Source organism: Cynara cardunculus, assembly GCF_001531365.2.
Source record: "Cynara cardunculus var. scolymus isolate 2C chromosome LG 1, CcrdV1, whole genome shotgun sequence".
NCBI lineage: Eukaryota > Viridiplantae > Streptophyta > Magnoliopsida > Asterales > Asteraceae > Cynara > Cynara cardunculus.
In genome coordinates, this window is record NC_037528.1 from 11,010,732 (window position 1) to 11,030,911 (window position 20,180).

The 20,180-nt window shown below is 32.6% G+C and overlaps 3 protein-coding genes across 3 annotated transcripts; all 3 read right to left on the reverse strand.

Moving 5' to 3' along the window:
- Positions 1–1,606: 1,606 nt before the first annotated feature.
- Positions 1,607–5,076, reverse strand: LOC112521271 (probable nucleolar protein 5-2). Its single transcript, XM_025130447.1, has 9 exons — positions 5,007–5,076; positions 4,777–4,878; positions 4,652–4,693; positions 3,908–4,087; positions 3,629–3,793; positions 3,090–3,290; positions 2,489–2,986; positions 2,268–2,402; positions 1,607–2,186 (listed from the first exon to the last, which is right to left on the reverse strand). The coding sequence occupies exons 2-9, from the start codon at positions 4,852–4,854 to the stop codon at positions 1,830–1,832; spliced, it is 1,656 nt and encodes a 551-aa protein (XP_024986215.1). The 5' UTR covers positions 4,855–4,878; positions 5,007–5,076; the 3' UTR covers positions 1,607–1,829.
- Positions 5,077–6,927: 1,851 nt separating this feature from the next.
- On the reverse strand, positions 6,928–11,793 carry LOC112519860 (flagellar radial spoke protein 5). The gene is given in 10 exon segments (XM_025128171.1): positions 6,928–7,395; positions 7,481–7,600; positions 8,410–8,521; positions 8,820–8,899; positions 8,994–9,082; positions 9,160–9,224; positions 10,042–10,158; positions 10,391–10,475; positions 11,565–11,643; positions 11,645–11,793. Coding segments are annotated over 10 exon segments (981 nt in total). The 5' UTR covers positions 11,693–11,793; the 3' UTR covers positions 6,928–7,209.
- Positions 11,794–13,917: 2,124 nt separating this feature from the next.
- On the reverse strand, positions 13,918–18,338 carry LOC112520301 (alcohol-forming fatty acyl-CoA reductase). The gene is made up of 10 exons (XM_025128633.1): positions 18,260–18,338; positions 17,811–17,914; positions 16,943–17,145; positions 16,213–16,313; positions 15,581–15,776; positions 15,159–15,320; positions 14,992–15,073; positions 14,589–14,855; positions 14,353–14,480; positions 13,918–14,270 (listed from the first exon to the last, which is right to left on the reverse strand). Exons 1-10 carry the CDS (start codon positions 18,336–18,338, stop codon positions 14,117–14,119), a joined length of 1,476 nt encoding a protein of 491 aa, XP_024984401.1. The 3' UTR covers positions 13,918–14,116.
- Positions 18,339–20,180: the final 1,842 nt, after the last annotated feature.

A 20,180-nucleotide genomic window follows, 5' to 3' on the forward strand; every position in this document is an offset into this window, starting at 1 on the left:
TTTTATAAAGATAATAACTAAGTATTCTGTTAGAACTCAATGATTATCTTAATTATATTTTAGATTTTTTATATTTAAAATGAGATGTTTATCCAATATTTGATTATGTTTATCTGTGGTTAGTTACACGAATTCAAATATTAATCTTTAATAAGTTGTACTTATGCACAATTTACTTGTAATCTTAAATTTTAAGTAATATACATCAATAAACAGTACTTCATGTATAAAAAATGGTTTTTAAAAGTTTTTGTCAAATGCTTTATAATATAGTATAGATTATCAAGAATTTTTTTTTATAAGTATTACACTTATTTTCAAATAATAAAATTTGAAACATTACTCGTCTATTTCAAACTATTTTCAACAAGTTCCCTTCTTTATGCTTAATTATTAAGCATAATTTATAATATGATAAATAACATAATATTTAACATTCAAAAAATCGTTAATGATTTATTAAGTATGCAACTTAAATTTAATTTAATTTAATTTAATTTAATTGAATCGGGTATTAAATATTATTTATAAATAAATAATTTAATAATAAATTAATTATATAATAAAAATAAATAAACAATATCAAAAGTTTATCAAAAACCTGAACCTCATAATAATGTCTATATACATAGCAAGTTGTAATAAGGTTAGAAGAGATTTTTGGGAAATAATATTGCATTAAGGGTGCGTTTGGTACGCAGACAGGATAGGACATGATAGGACATAACATAACAGGACAACTGTTCAACGTTTGGTAAGACATGACAAGACTGGACAAAACTGGTTAAAATGACTGATTTACCCCCAGTGAGTTGTTTAGTGTTTTTTTTAACTAAATAATCAATATAAATGTTAACAAATATGGTGTGCAAAGTATAACTTACATCAAACCACAACTACTTGCAAAAATATATTCGCAAAAATACATGATTTCATAATTAACTAATAATATATGAAAAAGGTAAATATAATATCGAAACATCAAGAAAACAATTTAAGTAATTTATTAAATTATAATAGAATAATTATTTTTTATAACAAAATATATCATTTGAAGTTTTCGTCAAAATAATTAAAATGACACCAAATAAAAAGTTTATGTGGTTTTCTATTTTTTTATCTCTTTTCTACATTATTTTTTATTGTTAATATATAATAAATTACATAAATTAATAAAAATATAGAAACCGTATAAAAATAATATTTTGAGGATAGTAAAAAGAAAGTTTAAGAAACATAAAATACAATAAATAAAATTTAAAGAATGAATAAAATGTAAAAGAGAGACCTATTTAATGTTTTGAAAGAGAATTAAGTTTTATTTTGAGGTTATATTGGTAAAATATAAGTATGTTCCACCCTGTTCCATGGGATAGGGGTGGTACAGACCTGTTCTATTTTGTTCCACATAAAATTAATGCCAAACATGAGACAAATCTCTGTCCTGTTCTGTCCAGTGTACCAAAAGGTACCCTAAAAGACTAACAAGACATGGGTTTATCTCTTAACAAATAAGAGAAAAGTAAGAGGTTTTTAGCTTTTATCGCAATGAAAAAAACAGTTTGATTTGTAGGAGACATTTGAGAAGACACTTGAACAAGACCAATTAGCACAACAATGTTGATAGGTTGGTTTCCAAGCCAATCTTCACTGGCAGACAACAAGTAGAAGTAGGAAAAAGAAATCAGTCATCAAGTAACAAAAAGAAAGGAAAAAACCATTTCTCCACTGCCTACAAAAGACTAATACATGTGTCCATATGCTGCCAATCAACACTAAAACCTGTTCTCAACATACCCAAAATTCACCATAACCATAACCATACATTCTTACTCTTCTCTCTTCTTCTTTTTCTTATCTTTCTTCTTACTTCCCTTTTCACCTTCACCTTCAGCTTCTGCATGTTTTCTCTTCTTTTTCTTCTTCATTCCATCCTCCTCTTCCTTCGCCACTTCAGCAGCTTCCTCGGCTGCACGCTTCTTTTTCTTTTTCTCTTTCTTTTTACCAACTTCTCCATCTGCAGCTCCATCTTCTGTCACACCCACTTCTTCCTCACCAACACCCTTCTTCTTCTTCTTCTTTTTGTCCTTCTTCCCTTCATCAACACCTTCTGATACCATCTCTTTGTCTTCCACAGCCTCTGCTTCTATCCGCCCAAGAACAGAATCTGCTGCTATATTGTAAGTCTGCAGAACATACCAATATCAATTTAGTATAATACTAGACGGGATATTGAATTTAACAAGATAACAGGAGTGAAACAAGACCTTGGCAGGAGTTATCATCGCTCCATCCCCTTTCTTGAGATCTTTGTTGTAAACCTCAATCTTGGGTTTGCCTTTAGTTGATCCAGCAGAACGCCCAAGTTCTCGCCCTTCAAGATTCCTTAGTCTTGCTTCAAGCTACAATACATACAAAAAGATGTCAAAAACCAGTGTTGACCCAAAAACAAGCAACCCCATAATATGCATGTATATGTTTACAATACCTTGAGACGGTTCTCCATTCCCATAGAATTGTCTTGGCTCTCACCAAGAGCATCGTATCGAATTGCTAAGGATGCTTTGGCAGCAAGAGAACGTGAAATCTTTCCCTTGTGCTTTGGTGCAGCTTGACCAATTAAACTTGCATGGTAGATAAGCCCGTATTTGGGAGTTGCATGTTTTGTCTTCAGTGCCCTAAAAAGAGCTTTTTCAGCACCGAGGATCTGAACCGTACTCCCAGGTTGTTTTGCAAGATTCAACAAGCTACCCCCATGAGCAATGAGGCGAGCACCAACAAGTTCTCCGACAATAGCAGTGAGATTTGGGGCAATCGTATTCATCCTGCTCTTCAAATAATCATACAGCTGCGCTCTGTATTCTGAAAGAGACAGTACTTGATCACACAGATCCTTGATGTTCACCAAATCAAGATCACTGACTTCAGTTCCCATGGAAACTACAGCCGACTCTTTTAGTTCGGCCTCAATCTCTTCTGTCAATATCTGTTGACAATTAAAACCACAAACTTGTAAGCATCGGATATATGATCAACTGATCAAAAGAACAATTATCTCATTAGAACAAGAAAATAAAGCAAATCTATACCTCAGAGAAATCAAGTTTTGCAGCATTTGTCCGGTAACCCATGAGCTTGACGGCCTTGGCATAAAGAATGTTGTCTTGTACGATCTTTGCAAGCTCCGGAAAATGCCAACCATACCATTCACGGACCCTCATTGCGTAAGTGTTAAGCTCTTTATCAAGATCATCCAACAAGCCAATAGCTTGAATGATCATTGTATCCACCTGGTACGATCATAGGTATAGAACAAGCTGTTCAGAATCTTATCCATACAAATCTACATACATTCACCTTAATGGTTCATGTAATATCCCGACATATCAACTATGTTACTTAGCTAAGATGCGCTTATTGCTAATAACTATACCACATACCTGCAAGTAACTTCATTTAAAATTTTCATACAAAGAACTAGTGGTAGTATCATCTAATATATGGAGGACACAAATTAACTAATTACAAAATAACAGATTGAAAAAAGCATATGCTTTTGCCAATTAAAAGGTCAATAGAATGAAAAATAATATAATTAATAGCAAGAAAGATAACGTCAACATCTTACCTTATCAGGACTGAACTTAAGCTTGTATCTGGACAGGCTATGAGATAAACCCAAGCTCATCGGGGCTAGATCTTGTGCGCCTAAACCAGTTATGAGTTCTGTCAATTGACTTCTCACCCCTCTCATAAGTTCCATAACAGTTTGGTTGTGAACACATTCAATTTGCTGCAAGAAGGGTCCATTTGATTTTAAATTCAAATATAGAGAAAGAAATATACAAAAAAATGAAAGCATAAGATGTAACTATCACACTTCTTTGAACCAAAAGTACAAACTTACCAGCTTTTCCTTGATCACATTTCCAAGTTTCGAGTCTGCAACAGCCAACGTCTCACCATCACAATGAGCACGCAAGAACTTGCGTAAACCTTTGCTGGGTTTGCTGTCGATCAACAGGGTAGCTGCTGATAGTGCTTCTGATGTGTTCTCAAATTTGGAAAAAGCTTTTAGCTTTACCACCTATTGGTAAGTGAGCTCATAAGTACACATATTAAGATATATGGTAGAGAAGAATCCACGCAGATAAAAAAGCGACAAACATCATCAGGGAAATACAAGATGAACGAACTAAAACGAAGAAAAATCATATTCATACTCTTTTCATGCCTCAATTTACAGCCAACAGATATATATTCTACAAAAGTCATATCTTGATACAGAAAACCATAGGTCATCACTGGATCTTCTCTCAATTGGTTCAGTTTGTGAACTTTAAAATAAGATCCATTGAAAGAATCCATCATTGCATCCACATCCATCTAGTTCTAGCATTGCCATTGCAGAAACATCAAGCGAAGTAATCACACAGAGAACAAATTTTGCTGCCCAGTTGTGTACAAAACACAACCTCGGAAGAAACATATATCTAATCCTATGAATGATGATTTCCCATAATCAACTACTAAAAGCAAAAGAGGCATACGATGTTGCATGCTTAATCTACATAAGAAAACGTCGCAAAATGTAAAGCAATCATGTTATTTCTTTCATTGAAGAAAAAGAATCAATAATTGAAAAACAAACCTGTCTGGCTGTATCGGAAGACGAGAACTCCTTCCACAAGTCCTATAAACACAAAATCAATATAATCAAAAATCATACAAACACACAGACTTATGTCTGCCCTTGTATTATGTGTATATACTCACATCAACTTTGGAGAGCTTTCCTTCATCCAATACTTTGAAAAGAGCAAAACCCGCTGGGGTTTCAAAAAGCACTAACATTCTCTTGATTCCTTCAAATTAACCCTGAAAAACAAACAGAAATCGATGATTTCTTCTAACTTTTTATACTTACAACCAGATAGTTAACGTTCCAGTAGCAACAAAGACTACAGACAGGGGAAATGAGTGAACCCTAGAAAGGGTTTTTTTACCTCCGAAGAGTTGCTGCCGCTTAGGAAGGAGGAGAAGGGTGATTTGAAGCAGGGGTCTAGGGTTTAAAGAAAGAGGAGGAAGTGTATATAGAAAATGTATAAATACGACTTTTTTTTTGTTCGTCTTGAAAATCAAACTTATTTTGTTTTAATTTTTATTTTTAAAAACTTAAATAACATATTATGTTGATTTTAACCATTCTATAAACTTTAGTTGTTGAATTATTATTTTTTTAAATAATAATAATTGAGTTCAGGATTAAGGGGTTGTTTATTTACCTTTTAATAGTTACATTAGGAAAGAACATTTGAATTGTTAAGAGGTGAATCTTGTTTTGTTTGACAAAAAAGAAAGTTTGACTCTTAATGGTTCTAAGACCCTCTGATGATTTTGTATCATGAGTTTCCCTTAACCATTCAGTGCCCTAATGTCAGTATAAACAATTACCAAATAATTATATTTCATTTTGCACTATATCATGAGAAGCATCTTAATCATTTTGAATACTTAATCATTCTACACTAAATAATTCAGCAATTGTTAAACAACCATTACAGTAATTAAATTCTCTTAATTAAAATTTTGAAACTTTTATAAAAAAAATAGTAAACGTTAGTTTTGGTCCTCATTTTTGCAACTTTCAATGGTGTTGTTTCTAAATTTCAAAAACTCAGATTTCGTCTTCTATATTTGTCAAATACTAATGGTTATGGTTACTCTGTTTAATAGTGGTTAATTATTTCGTTATAATTCAGTTAAATAAAAAATATTTTAAACATTTTCACAATTTTCTTAATTTTATAAAATTAAAAAACATTCTTATTTTTTAATGTAAAATAGAAAAAGAAAAGAAAAATCTTAACCACAACTTTTCATTTTTATTTTATAATTAAAAATAAAAAACATAATACGTTCTTTTATTCGCATATAAAGGAAATGAGTAAAATACATCTCATTTAATTAGACATAATGAAAAAGGTTAACAACCATTGAGCAGATAGACCAAAACTACTGGAACTTCACAAATATGAGGCACCGAATTTAAATTCTTAAATTTTTTAAAAATGTTATCCATTGAAAATTACAAATATTAGGGACCAAATTGAATCTTACTCTAAAGTCTAAAGTAAGCTAGCGGTGTCCATGTGATTTATTTGTTCTTTTTGGCAATAATTCATGATATGTTTATTTTGTATGTCACAATTAATAAAAAAAAATTCTTCAATAATACATTTTAAAAACATGTTATGTTGATTTTTTATTATATTTTTATTTGTTTAAGTTATAAGTGTAAAATATTGTGTTTTGATTGAATTTTCTATTATTTCTTTAAAACTTTAATTTTGAAAATTATATTAGATAATTCTGGTCTTTTCAAATCTTAAGCAGTGGTTCTCAAATCGATTCTTCGTTTCTTGTTATTATTGTTATTGAAGTAATTGTCAACTATAATTGTAAAATCCGGGTTTGATAGAAATAGAATTTAATGATTTTGTTAAATGTAAAAAAGAAATGTAGAATGTAAAAGATGTAGTCCCCTTCTTGTCACGGAAGCAAATTCCACGTTAAAGCATCATTTTTTTTATATATTGCCTAGTGTCGAAGAGCATAGGTTTGACCCAAATACAAATTCGTCTAACTGTATTGACTTGGAGTTTTGACGTCAAACCAAGTTGGATGATGAAAATGAAGTTGGTGATCCAATTAGGGTTGTCCTTCAATCACTTTTGATTATGAGGTAGATCCAAACATCACTTCAATCGATATACCTGACGCATAACTCATTATACCCTTAATGCATTTATATCGTGGAAAATAACATTCCATTGGACAATACTTCTACCAATACGATGTGTGTTCACAATTTAATCTGATGTTAAAATTGATTTTTCACTAGATGTATAATAATCAGTCTTCTTGTGGGGTGGATACCATACTTGATTATAGTGGCTAAATACCATCTTAAAGAGAGCTTGGAAAACAAACTTCATGCGTCTGTTCAATACATAATACAACAATAGTGCGTAAATGTGGTGGTGTGTGTGGATCTCCCTTTCATTTAGACCCTAATGGTGGCTCTGAAATGACCCAACAGCATACACAATCGACTGAACTACCGAAGATGGGTTCGAACAAGATTCAAGTATTTGAGCTCACCAATCCAAACGCTTTATGCCGATGGCTGCAACCATAGTGGCTGGCTTATGCACGTCTATATTCATCTCCACAGTCACCAATCACTCTCAGCAGATCTTTTCCTTTACTCGTAACTTCTTTAATGCTGTTTACATCTTCTTCATCAAGTGTAAGTGAGAATATAGCAGTATTGTCTTTGATATGTTCCGATAATCCAAGTCGTACACCTACCATTGACCCTGCTACACATGGCTGCAATCACAGCACGATTTTCACTTACTAATCCATCACAATGTAAAAAGACATATTTGGAAGCAAGGGGATCGAGTGGATTTACCTGATCTAGTATGTATTTCACAGCAACGCTTGAAATGGAGACTCCATGTTTCGATGCTACCTGATTTAGAGTTTTAAGCAGACCTTGGAACAGACTCCATCCGCCCCACGCATCAACCATCTGTGATAGGTATATATATTCTCACTTAATATACCCACTACTCAAAATTCATCATTTTCATTTCTCAAGTTGCCCCATACTTGATTATCTTGTTCTTGAGATGGAAATAAGCTTTAACATTGCTTCACAAGTTTCTAATTTCTTCATTATTATACTTGTTTTTTTCCCTATGAAATGGTGAACAAACTCATAAAATGGTAAACCTAAAGACACATGAACCCGACGACCTAAGAGTTTTAGAGATTCACAGATACCGTTGGGCTAAACATCACTTGGTTACGTTATTATACATTACTATATAGATTGGAGGGTGTTATTTTTACCATGAATTGTAACACAACTTGCAACAAAATTTGCACCATCAGTTAGCAGATACAAAAACCTTACCCGGTTTTTTATCATTTGGGTTCACGGAGGTTATGATTCACAATAATGGATATCATTTGGGGTTACGTTGGTTATGATTCAATACCCGACCAAACAAACCCATTATAACCCACCTAAGGTGGGGTATGGGGAGGGTGAGAAGTATGCAGACCCCAAATGATATTCACCTAAGAAAAGATACGCTTTATATGTTTAAGCACATAATTTTTTTGCATGACTACTTGAATTTTTCTCATTTTGATGTGATACTGTATTGTGTCATGATTGCTTCTGTTTGATTTTTTTGGTTGCTTACTTCTAGCTTGTTTTTTCAAAACTTAGCACTACATTTACTGTTTTCAACATATTTTTTAAATGCTTTTCTTATGTTCTTATTCCACAAATTTAAATGTCTCTCGTTTTTCCACATTAATGTAACATACCCTTTTGTACTTCTGAAGGGAAGGAGTGTTGAGTGGAGGTCCAGCAAAAGGGATTGACAAGTTGGTATCCAAGAACTTCTCGGATAATAGTCCACCCATTACTGTTCCATAGCTGCATGAGAAACAGACCATTAGTCTGTGAAAGAAAGCTGGAAAACCCAGTCCATCTAGGAAAGCCCCCAACCCAAGCACTGTTTCATAAAGGTGATGCATCAAATTAATGTTTAATATAATGATTCCCCTGTCGAAATAGATCATTCTGTATAATGTAACCAATTTGGAACAGTTCTATGCCAATAGAAAAGCAAGAAAAAGCAATATATCATTTATAGAGAAGCGGAAATCAAAACATTGCATGCCATGTGAGACAGAGAAAGAGAGGAGGGAGGGAGGGAGGGGGAGAGAGAGACGTTATCAGTTTTACTCCAGTGAGCTGACAGAGTTCTGCCATCTTTTGTTGAGGTCGCATGTCCACAATCGAATGCTGGACCTGATAACATTAACACGTAGATGGTAATAATAACTATAAACTGGAACTCGGAGCAAGATATACATATGAAACTGCGAGCATCAAATTTTATTACCTGATTGCTGACAATTGGAATCCCATTTTCCAATATAATCTGTAACCTCTCCGTATCAAAGTTAGTCAAAGCTATTGTCTTAATCTTACCTGCAAACAGAATGATGACCTTATCCAGTCTTGTCAAGAAATTCATCAGAAGAGAAACGCAATTAATAAGAACAAACCTTCTTCTTTCAAATCTGTAAGGTGTTTAAGGGCGTCAAGATAGCCAGGATTGGCGTAATCCCACCTGATTTGAGAAGCAAAAAAGCATGCTTAATGAGTCAATCATTTTCCTAGATTTTATTTAGGCAGAGAGGATGGAATCCATCTTATCAACAGGAAGAGTAAGGTAGGCACAAGACAACCCCAAGTAATTGAGTTTTTACGGTTGTTGACTAGAGCTAAGTTGTTGAGTAACTGGATTGTCACCAACATGAACTTGGAAATAATTGCTCAATACATAAACTATGACCATTCAGATTCTTGAACAGAATAAGAATAAGAAATTGAAACAATAAGAAATAAGATACTTGCAATATTCAGGAAAGAATATCCATATAGATTTCCTTTTCAAGTCTGTTTGAAGAAGAATATGTACGATTAAGTATGGGGTTCAAGGTTACATGACATTCCCAATTCAACAATTACTATTCCATCTACACTGCAAAGATCATGGTCCACCAGTAACATTCTTCATCATTTGTAAAGGTAAATCTAGAGAAAGTAACTATCTAATGTAGTTATCAATTTGAAACATCATAATTTTGTCTAGAACGGATGCAACATATACTATAGCTTGCAAGTTGTTCTTCCCTGAATTTCTTGAAAGTTCGAGAACATCAACTGTTTAATTCTTTTAGCAGTTCTCTTAATTTTGATAGATCACAATTAAGTTTACATTCACGATATTTTCTTCCCAGTTATTTTACTAGATTTATTTAGTCTGACATAAAAGACACCAATTAATTCCCACCACCAGGTTTGTGAATTTGTTCAAGTAAAAGTATAATACTCACAAGATCTATCTTAAATTTGCAAGAAACAAGAGAGAATGCAATCAATACCAATGAAATTGAAGCATATCCAAGGAAGCAACATCCATTCTCTTTCGTGAAATATCGATGTTTTTCTGGACATAACTGCTCGTCATTTTAACTGGTGGTGGCACCCACTTGGTAAGCCTGCATATCAGAGCAAGAAAATATGATTAGATGATAAATCCCCAGAATCAGTTGAGACGATAGTTGTGCATAATTTCCAGAAAGTAAATCAAGCATGTAGATATTTGCTAAGCATAATTTGCGTCTTTAGTTTGATGAAGACATTCAAATTTGGTTATATATTCAGAGTAAGAGCCACAAATTATCAGGCAAGGATTAAACACCACTTGAATAAAAAGCAAGTATAACAAACCCTTTGACATTTTCTAAAAACTCAGGTGGACGCTCTCGGCGGACACGATTAATGAATATGCCATAGAGATCTTCTGCAGGCCCATCTGCCACATTAAACTAGTTGATTAAAACAAGCCAGAAACCATAGTAGTTGTTTACCCATAAAACACTATACAGAAACAAAAATACGGAAAAAGAGTTATGCCTTTGAGAAAGAGAGTGCTTTCACAAAAATAGCTAGCGTTCTTGTTACTGAAATTTCAGGATTATTTATTTATTCATTCATATGCAGCTATGAAACAAGAATGTGGATAAATTCCATTCCCATTCCTTCGAATTCCAATTCCATTGACGGATTTCAGTTCCTATAGAGTCTATTATGCAAACCAAACACCACCTAGGAGAAAGAAGTCTGAAAACATAGAATATAATAAAACCACCAAGACAATACCGGCTAACTACATATTCTATTGGGACCTTACATATATCAGCCATATCAAAGGTGGAAAAGCCAGCATCAGCGTAGCGGATCATGGCATCAACTGCATCCTCCCTATCAATCTTGCCCCATCCACCACTAGTCTGCCACATCCCATTAACTACACGGCAAATTTCTAACGAATCTTTCCCATTCTTAACCACAGCCAGTTTTTTGTCTTCTGTTAACACACAATGGACTGTTTTTGAGATCAGTTTTCGAGTTTCAACTCCTCTACTAGACTTTTGTTTGGTTGAATCCAAGGTGAAGTGAGTGAATGAGTGGCTCAACAACTCAGTCATTTTGAAGAATAGAAGGCGGCGCAAGAAAAATAACAAGAGTCCTATGTGTATTTTGTTATCTCTGAAACGAATCAACAGGGAGCTCATAATTCACAACCACAAACATTTTTCTTTATTTTAATTCAAACAAAAAGATAAATATTTGGCCTTTGATCCAGATGCCGCCACGTGTTTAGTCCCAAAATACTCCTCCATCTCCTTTCTCGAACACAATACGGTTTGGTTAATTAACTACAGTGAAATACATATTCTGTAGACTGTGAGCATAAGAAATTTCACTCGAACGGATTACAAATTATAGGAATCCATGTATTAACGAGACTGAATAGACAAATAGCAATTAAATTTATTACATATAACGTAAACGAAACTCGGGTTTCATTATAAAATAAGATGGAATTCAAGGATTTTACAGTGATCAGCCATATCGAAGGTGGAGAGGCCAGCATCGGCATACTTGAGCATAGCGTCAACGGCATCATCACGGTCGATTCTTCCCCAACCACCACTCGTCTGCCACATTCCATTGAGTACTCTGCATATCTCCAGTGAATCATTCCCGTTCTTAACGGTGGTCACCAGCTGCTCCCGGTTTTCGGCTGCGACTCCAACCGCCTCACATCGGACTTCAGTCCTCCTCACCCCGGTTCCGACGCGACGGCGAGAGTCCGAACTTCTTGGAGCCTGAGGTCTGGAGCAGCCAAGGCTGCTGAGATTGTAGAAAGTACGGCTTAAAGTGGCTGACGCCATTTTTTTGGGGACAAATAATATGGATTGAAGGCGAATACAGGGGGAGAGGATAAAGTCCGGATGATGAAAATAATTATTTCGGTGCTAAAACGAGTAATTCTCTTTTATATTTTAAAAAAATATATAAGAAAACGTTAACTAAACTTACACCAAATATGGTGTAACTAACAGGAATGACAACGGGTCGGGTATTGGTATTTCGGTTCCTGAAACAGATAGCTAAAACCGTCTCCGTAAAATGTCCTCGAATTCGGCCCGAAAGTTTCGGTTTTCATCATTGGTTTTGAATTTTTTTGCCATCCCTATTAACTAATAATAACACATTAATTTACAGTAACAATGTATTTGTTTATCATTAAAGGGACATTTGAGATTGCTTATAAAAACAACTTATTGACTTATTCCGGTGTGACACGATAATAAACACTTTTGAGTGTTTGGATAAACAACTTATACCGGTGTCAAACCGATAATAAGAGGTTTTTGAAAAAGTTAAACTCTTCTGACTTATAATAAGTCGATAAGTGCTTTTGTAGAAAAGCATAAGTTGTTTCAGATAAGCAATCACAAACACCCCCTAAGTATAATAAGCATAAATATCAATGAATTATAAAATACATGAATGAAACCCGAAATTTCAAAAAGATATGAACGAAAATAACAATTTTCGACAAACCAAACCTAGTTTAGTCAAAACGTACAAGTACTCTCATTTAAAGATATGACATTGTTTAACAAGATAACTTCCATTTCATCGTAGGAGGTACGAGTCACTAAGTGTTTCCTACCTATGGATAATGGCTCTGGAAATCTTGATAAAAACACAAAACCCATATCAAACATTCGATTTTAGTAAAACTAACTTTTTCTTCGAAGACATGATCCCTTACCTTTACTCCTCAAAATCCATCATATGAAGTGTTACTAGGTGCTTTTTTGACCTAGTTAACTGGTGATAAACATAAAATTAATAAAGACTCGTTCATAATTATTTGTGGTGATTAAGATTGAGATATAACCAATATGTTTTTTTTTTTTCGTTCTAGGAAGACATGTTGGAAATAAAATGGTTGAATGTAGATATAAATACTTGATGATTTATCTAATTCAATCATTTTTAAACATTACTTAAAATTATAATAAAAAGTAAACATTATTTAATGATTTAACGAAAAAGACATTAAGTTGAACTATCCATGAGACTTGCAAGATGCAACAATGTTGAGCCACACGAATTAATTTATATAAGAAATGAAGGTCTGACCACAAGGGTGGTGTCTGATTGGTTTGAGTTGACTTCAATGGTCAAAAGTACCTGGGAGTCCCAGGTTCAAATCTAATGAGGGAAAAAAATCCTCTTGTGACCATGGTAGTTCAAATGCGGTGACTCTGGGCTATCTGCAGCAGATGGTCGTCCTGAGATTAGTTTGCTCGCATAACGGGTTGGATGTCTAGGTTAATTAAAAAAAAGATATATCTAATGTGTCACTACAATAAAATTGGTATGTTGAGATGCCTACACTGTCTAAGCATCTTAATAAAATACTTTATATAACCAAACCAAAAAGCATCTTATCTAAAAATGTTATAATAGGTTTATAAGATGTTTTAACAAGTTTTTTATAACGCTTTTAAAATATAGTGTCACATTAACTATTTTATATGATAATATTTGAAAGAATGTATTATAAACACAAGTATCTTATAAAAAGAAGGTTTTATATAACACTTCTCAAAAGAATCCTATAAAATGACTAATATGACGCTTTATTTTAAAAACGTCTTAAAAAGTTTGTTAAGACGCCTAAAATGTCCTATAAATCTATTGTAACGCTTTTAAATATGACGCTTTATAGTTTGATTATATAAACTTATGTTCTACGAAGTATTATATTAGAAGGTTTAAACATTTTAAAAGTCTTGCAAAGCAAATTTTATTGTAGTGTATGAAACATTTGCCTCATAAACTTATTCATCCCATGCATGATGCAAGAAGCTAATCATGACTCATTTTAATACCAGATTACCATAATTCTTAACGTATGTTAATACACTTCAAATAAATTACATAATATAACATGTTGGTCGTTAAATCTTATACACTTTGCCGTTCAATTAACGACTAACAATAAAGTAAAAAAGACAACTTTTGACACTTGCACAAAAAAACAATATTCAAAACATATGAAATAACTCATCCTTGTGAGCTCTACAATCATTTAAATACGTGTTTCACCGCACCAGGAATGTGTATTTTGACAAAATAGTAGTCCCAATCAATCAACTTTGGATCAAAATAGAACATATTGGCCTCAACTCCGTTTTCTCTTACTACTTGACGCAATTTTTCAGTATTCATATCATCGTAGCTGTCAAAACAAAGAATAAAAGGATTTATGGTATTTGGATAAGCTTTAATTCATAATAATTAGAAAAATAGCATTGACTTACAAGCTTTTTGAGAACAAATAGGGTTTGTACAGCTCCACCACCCGTAGCACAAAGTTGATCTTGCGTTTAAGATCCATGTATGTTCCATTGAAGGCATGGCATAATGCTGAATTCACAAAGTGCAAAGCCTGAAAATGAACGAAAAAGTTATTAACTAAACATAAATAAGATGAAAAACACATAAAGAAAAGAGGATTAAGACTAAAATTAGGATCACGATCAAGACGAGAATGAACCTGTAAAGGAAGCAAGTAACGAAGTGAAAAGTATCTACGAAAGCTCTCCATGGAGTTCAACACCTTAACCTCGCTGACAATAACTGCCTTGCCGTCTTTGTTAATCCACGGATGCTTGGAAAAGTAATGATAACCACTCTTTTGAATTCCTTTGTACTTCAGAGGGTTTGACACGGAAGATCCAACATGATATATTATTTCACAAGGTTGACTTGCATGAGCTGCAATTGTCGTAATCATAGCATTTACCACCATGTCTGCTGGTATCTGTCAATTACATCATTTTTGTCAGCAAAGTCAAAAGGAAAATCAAGTAACCTTAGTGATGCGTATGCACTGTGCATTGTGAGTCATGCAACAGTTTTCTAGTAAATAACAAACTGAACTTATTTAAAGGACCTACCGCATCAATTACAGACTCAGGATCGCCGAGGAAACATGATAATCTGCCCTTGCCATAACCAATAGCCAAGCTATCTATCGTCCTGTAATTTTTAAATACAAAGATTGTTTTTAAAAGGAAAATTTTGAATTTGGTGTGAAATATTGTTTACAAAAATAAAGAGTTACCTTATGCCTTCGATCCAACCAGGAAAGGGCTCTTTATATGTGCTTGTGATGATCGTTGGTCGAAGAATAACCAACGGTATATCTCCTTTTAAGTGCCCGATAATCATCTCTCCCAGTGCCTTTGTAAAAACATACGTATTTGGCCATCCAAATTTATTTGCCCTACGATTAAAAAAAAAAAGAAAAAAAGTCCAAACTTTTATGCAATATTAATAACTAAAAGTAAAATAACAGTAACAATAAATGAGGACGATAAATGTTATCTACTCCAACCGATTGAAGGAACCAAGGAAAAAGAATTAAAAAACTAGAAATTATATTATATATTGTTATAAATCTTAAATTTTTAATTAAAAAAAAAGAGACAAAAATTGAAGTTTATAAGAAAGATTAGCAATGACAGCAAAACCATTATGTTTTACCTTTGAATGCCCAAATCTTTCATGGACAATGTGATGGATTTAGCGGTAGCTGTTTCATCAGAGCTGAGTTCTTTCAGTTTTTCTTCGATGATCTTCTTTTCTACGTTGATGTCTAACCCTTTTGCACCGTTAAGTGCCTCGCCCAATTTGTACGGTGTTTCAAGTATAAGCCCTGGCTTCTCGCCAGATACATAAGCTGAAAGCAAGTATAATCTTAATTTAACCGCTTATCTAAAACTATATAATTATCTCCTCACAATTGTCCAAAACTTAACCTTTTGTTTTCATGATCTATCATTTCAAGAATCTTAGAAATAAAAAAACTCAAGTACTAAATCACACATATTGATCTATATTTATTGGGTTCTTTTACCAAATCTTGAATTTTAATACTATTTTTTCAAAATACTACAAACTAAAATATGTGGTGGGATTTTCTTGGTTGTTCTTCCAGACCCCATTAATTATTCGAGGTACGCACAAGTTGATCCGAACAAACATGGTTAACAAAAAAATCAGATGGGTATACGTTATTTGTGCGTTTTCTTTTTCCAAAAACAATTGCACGAGGGCTATTCGAAATATAAATTTACAACTTAAATAATAAAAATGACATTAGAAAATATACTAACCAGTGGATACATGGAGAAGCAACTTTATTTTGACACATTTAGCCGCAAAATTCAAAACATTTTTAGCTCCGAAGGTATTCAAAGCGAGAGCAACGTCATATCTGCAAGAAGTCAGTAATTTATTTAATAACCATGTATAATATAAACGTCATAATTAATAATAAAAGCAAGATTGGCTTAATTTGTTAAGCCAGCTCCTACAGAAGTTCCAGAAACAGGTATATGTCAAGTAAATCCGCTCCATTGAATTCGATCCCCATAATATGGGCCGCTTTGTATTTAATTATACATCTACTTTAGAACATAGATTTTGACGTAACAATCCTTCATATTGTCCTTCAAAACAATTGGTTTATTTATATATATATATATATATATATATATATATATATATATATATATATATATATAGTTTGTTTCAAATGCAACCTATCACATTTGTACAACCAATGCAACTCAATAAATTGAAATATTTATGGAAATAATGAAAGTTAATTTATTATGATTTAAATATTTATGAAAGATGAATAAAGTTTATTAATTATGATCAATACTTTATATTTTGAAAACAATCAAAACTTTTATGAAATTATATATTCATCACATTAAATGGACGGTTAAGATCGAGTTGTATTGGTTGTACAAATGTAAGGGTTGTACAATATAACATATATATATATATATATATATATTATAAAAACTTTAATGTTTAATAGGAAGGTAGGTGTACCTTTCATCAAAGTTGGTGGTGGCAGCTACATTCACAACGACATCAACATTTCTCCACATCTCTTCAACCAAATTGGAGTCTGTTACTCCCAGATTTTCATTGGTGATGTCTCCGGCCACCGGAGTAACTTTTTCCGACAGGAAAGATTGCAGATTTGTACCATGCTTCTCTTTCAGGATCTTAAACAACTCCTTTGCCACTGCCTATATATATATTTATGTTCATGAAAATATTTATATTAAATATATCAAACCTTTGATAATTATAAACATGTTTTTTAATCATCTAAAATTTAATATATTTTTTTAGTTTTATTTTTTGAAATTTCCAATTATTGATGAACCACTATATTGTGATGTCTACCATTAACATATCCATGTACAAGTTGAACTACCAAATATTAATTTCCAGAAATAATCAGACAAATAATTACTGTTGTAATAAAAATCCTGAATTTTGTGCAAGAATGTCGTATATTTTTTCTATTGTAATTCTTGAAAAATGTATGCTTTACCCAAAAGCGATATCTACATGCCCGATTATAGAAATGAACTCTATCGACATGCATAAACGGTTTCCATTAGATCGTGACATCTAGCGAGACATATGTAAGTGTGCGATAAACATTAATCACATACGATTAATATATGATTCTTTTAAGAAACAACCTTTATATCAACGTAAAACCACTCGCTGGACCACATGAATTTGTGTATAACGAAGGAAACTGCTTCTTTGAAAATTCCTTATCATGTTATGTTAATATACAAACACGGGGAATTATATAACCTCAAAAACACAAGTCTTGTCCGTTATCATGTTATATTGTCTCGTTAGACGCATACGCGAACTTAAAAACGCTCTATACCTCAGTATTGAAGCGTTGCAAGGCGGATTTGGCATCGGTAGCTCTTACAAGAAGATATAACTTCTTCACATTTGGTTGAACCCGAAGTATCTTCTCGACAAATACTAACACACAGACAAACCCAAGTTAATATAAGATTAGATTTTTGAAGGGGTCGAAATATATATTCTCTTTGACCATGTGAATTCTGGAAGTGAAGTAAATAGTAGACAAATCCATAAATTTTTTGTGAATGATATCACATGTCACTTACAAAAGTACTGTGTTTTTGTATGGCATGTGAGTACTAAACATAATTTCATTTGATGTCTTGTGTGATGGATTGTCCTACATACAATTATACATACGTACATGTACATGCACATACATATACATACATACATGCATACATATACATATATATTGAGTGAGAGAGAGAGAGAGAGAGTTTAGAGAAAGAAGAAGGATACTTTTGGCAAGAAAACCAGTGGCGCCGGTGACTAAAATGGTCTTGTTGTCAAGAAAATCAAGAATGCTGCCCAACTCCATTTGTTGCAGGTATCAACCTTGATATGTATATATGTATGTGTGTGTGTGTATATATATATATGGCAAGAACACAAAGAGTTTAGAGAGAGAGAGAGAGAGAGAGAGAGAGAGGAATGGTGAAGAAGGTGATGGAATGGAAGTGATATATAAAGATGGAAATGAGGGTAAATTATTAAAGTGAGAAAGGAAGGAGGAAAGATGGAAGCCAATGAATGTGTTGTCAGATTTGTTTGGTAAAGATGGACAGAAATATGGGTGCTCTACATTTATTTACTCCAAGATTAATACATCATTAATAATTAAACATCATTATCACCTTAATTAATTACTACTAATTAACAATCATAATCATATGATCCACATTTTAATTTTTTGCTTCATTTTCAGCCGTCAATATCTAACCTCATTCACTTAATATCGTCACTTTACTTAATAATTATCATAATAATTAATAAAACAATATTTAGTAATTTTCAATAAATATAATGTTACTATTTTTCTATAATTATTGATGATATCTTTGTTTTGACGAAAACATATATATATATAATAAAGCAACACGTCATTACTTCTTTTGTCTTTCACTTGTTCAAAGTAACGATCCATTTTTTTACTTCAATCGATTTAACAATATCTTATTGCATAAGATACCAAAAGGAAATGAAAACGTAATTAACAGTTTTAATTCGTTCAGTGATTAACTATTTGATATAACGTTCATCTTAAAAATAGATCGAATCAAATCCGTATTTTAAAACGTAATTTAGATTTCTACAAATAAATGTAATCCATAAAAATTGCCTGTGGCTTTTAAACATTAATTAATATAATTATATAAATACCAATAAACAAAAAAACATATTCTATTATAAGTGTGTGTGTATATATAATTCTTGTAATGAACGTTTTTTTCTCGAATCCCACATATCTAATATTCAATCAAGGAGAGAGTCGGCCTATATGTAGTTGAACTACTTAGAAGACATGCATATATATATATATACACACACAACAACCTAATAATACATCTAATACAGATATAGACTTAGGAATTTTTCCGAGTTGTGGCACCATTTGCTTATAAAAACGAAGTTATAGATAATTTTTTAAAAATTATCATTGGTTTGTTGGTTAGTTCCTTACTTTTCGTATGTGAGATCTTGTGTTCGAGTCTTTTATTGCAATTCTTTTAAAAAACATGGTAAATTTGAAATTAATAGCTAAAAACTAAGAAAATGTTTGAAATGAGATTCAAACACGTGACTAGGATGGAAGAGAAGTCGTTCAAACCAACATTGCCAAGACAAAGTTGTATTATTATTATAGTTTCAAAATATATATATGGTGACACCTTTCATGAGTCTCAATTATTTTAGCTTAAAACAGAAAAACTAGCAGCTGCCTGCACCACCATATATGTAATGAATTAGCTTCACCCATGATCCAATGCCAATGATTTGTGGATATAATGTGTTGCTAGATCTCCACTTCAGAAAACTATACAGGCAACAACAAACGCATGTTGAACTGAGGCCTATCTTTAATTATCTATTTCACGAAGAGAGAACCATGCTCGCATCCATCGAAGTGGTGGAAGGCCTCTGAGTAGCTGAGTCGAATGGAGAGCCATGACATCCTCAACTTTTTAAAAGGTTACGAGATTGGTAATCCCCAAGTTTTTTTGTTTTGAATATTTAACTAATAGTGAACTATTTTTTTTATAAATCATATGTTGAACAAAATGTTTCATGGTCCGAAAATAAGTGATCATAATAAATTATTATGTTTTTTTTAATTAACTAAATGGAAATTTTAACTTTTAATGATATAGGGGGAAACTTT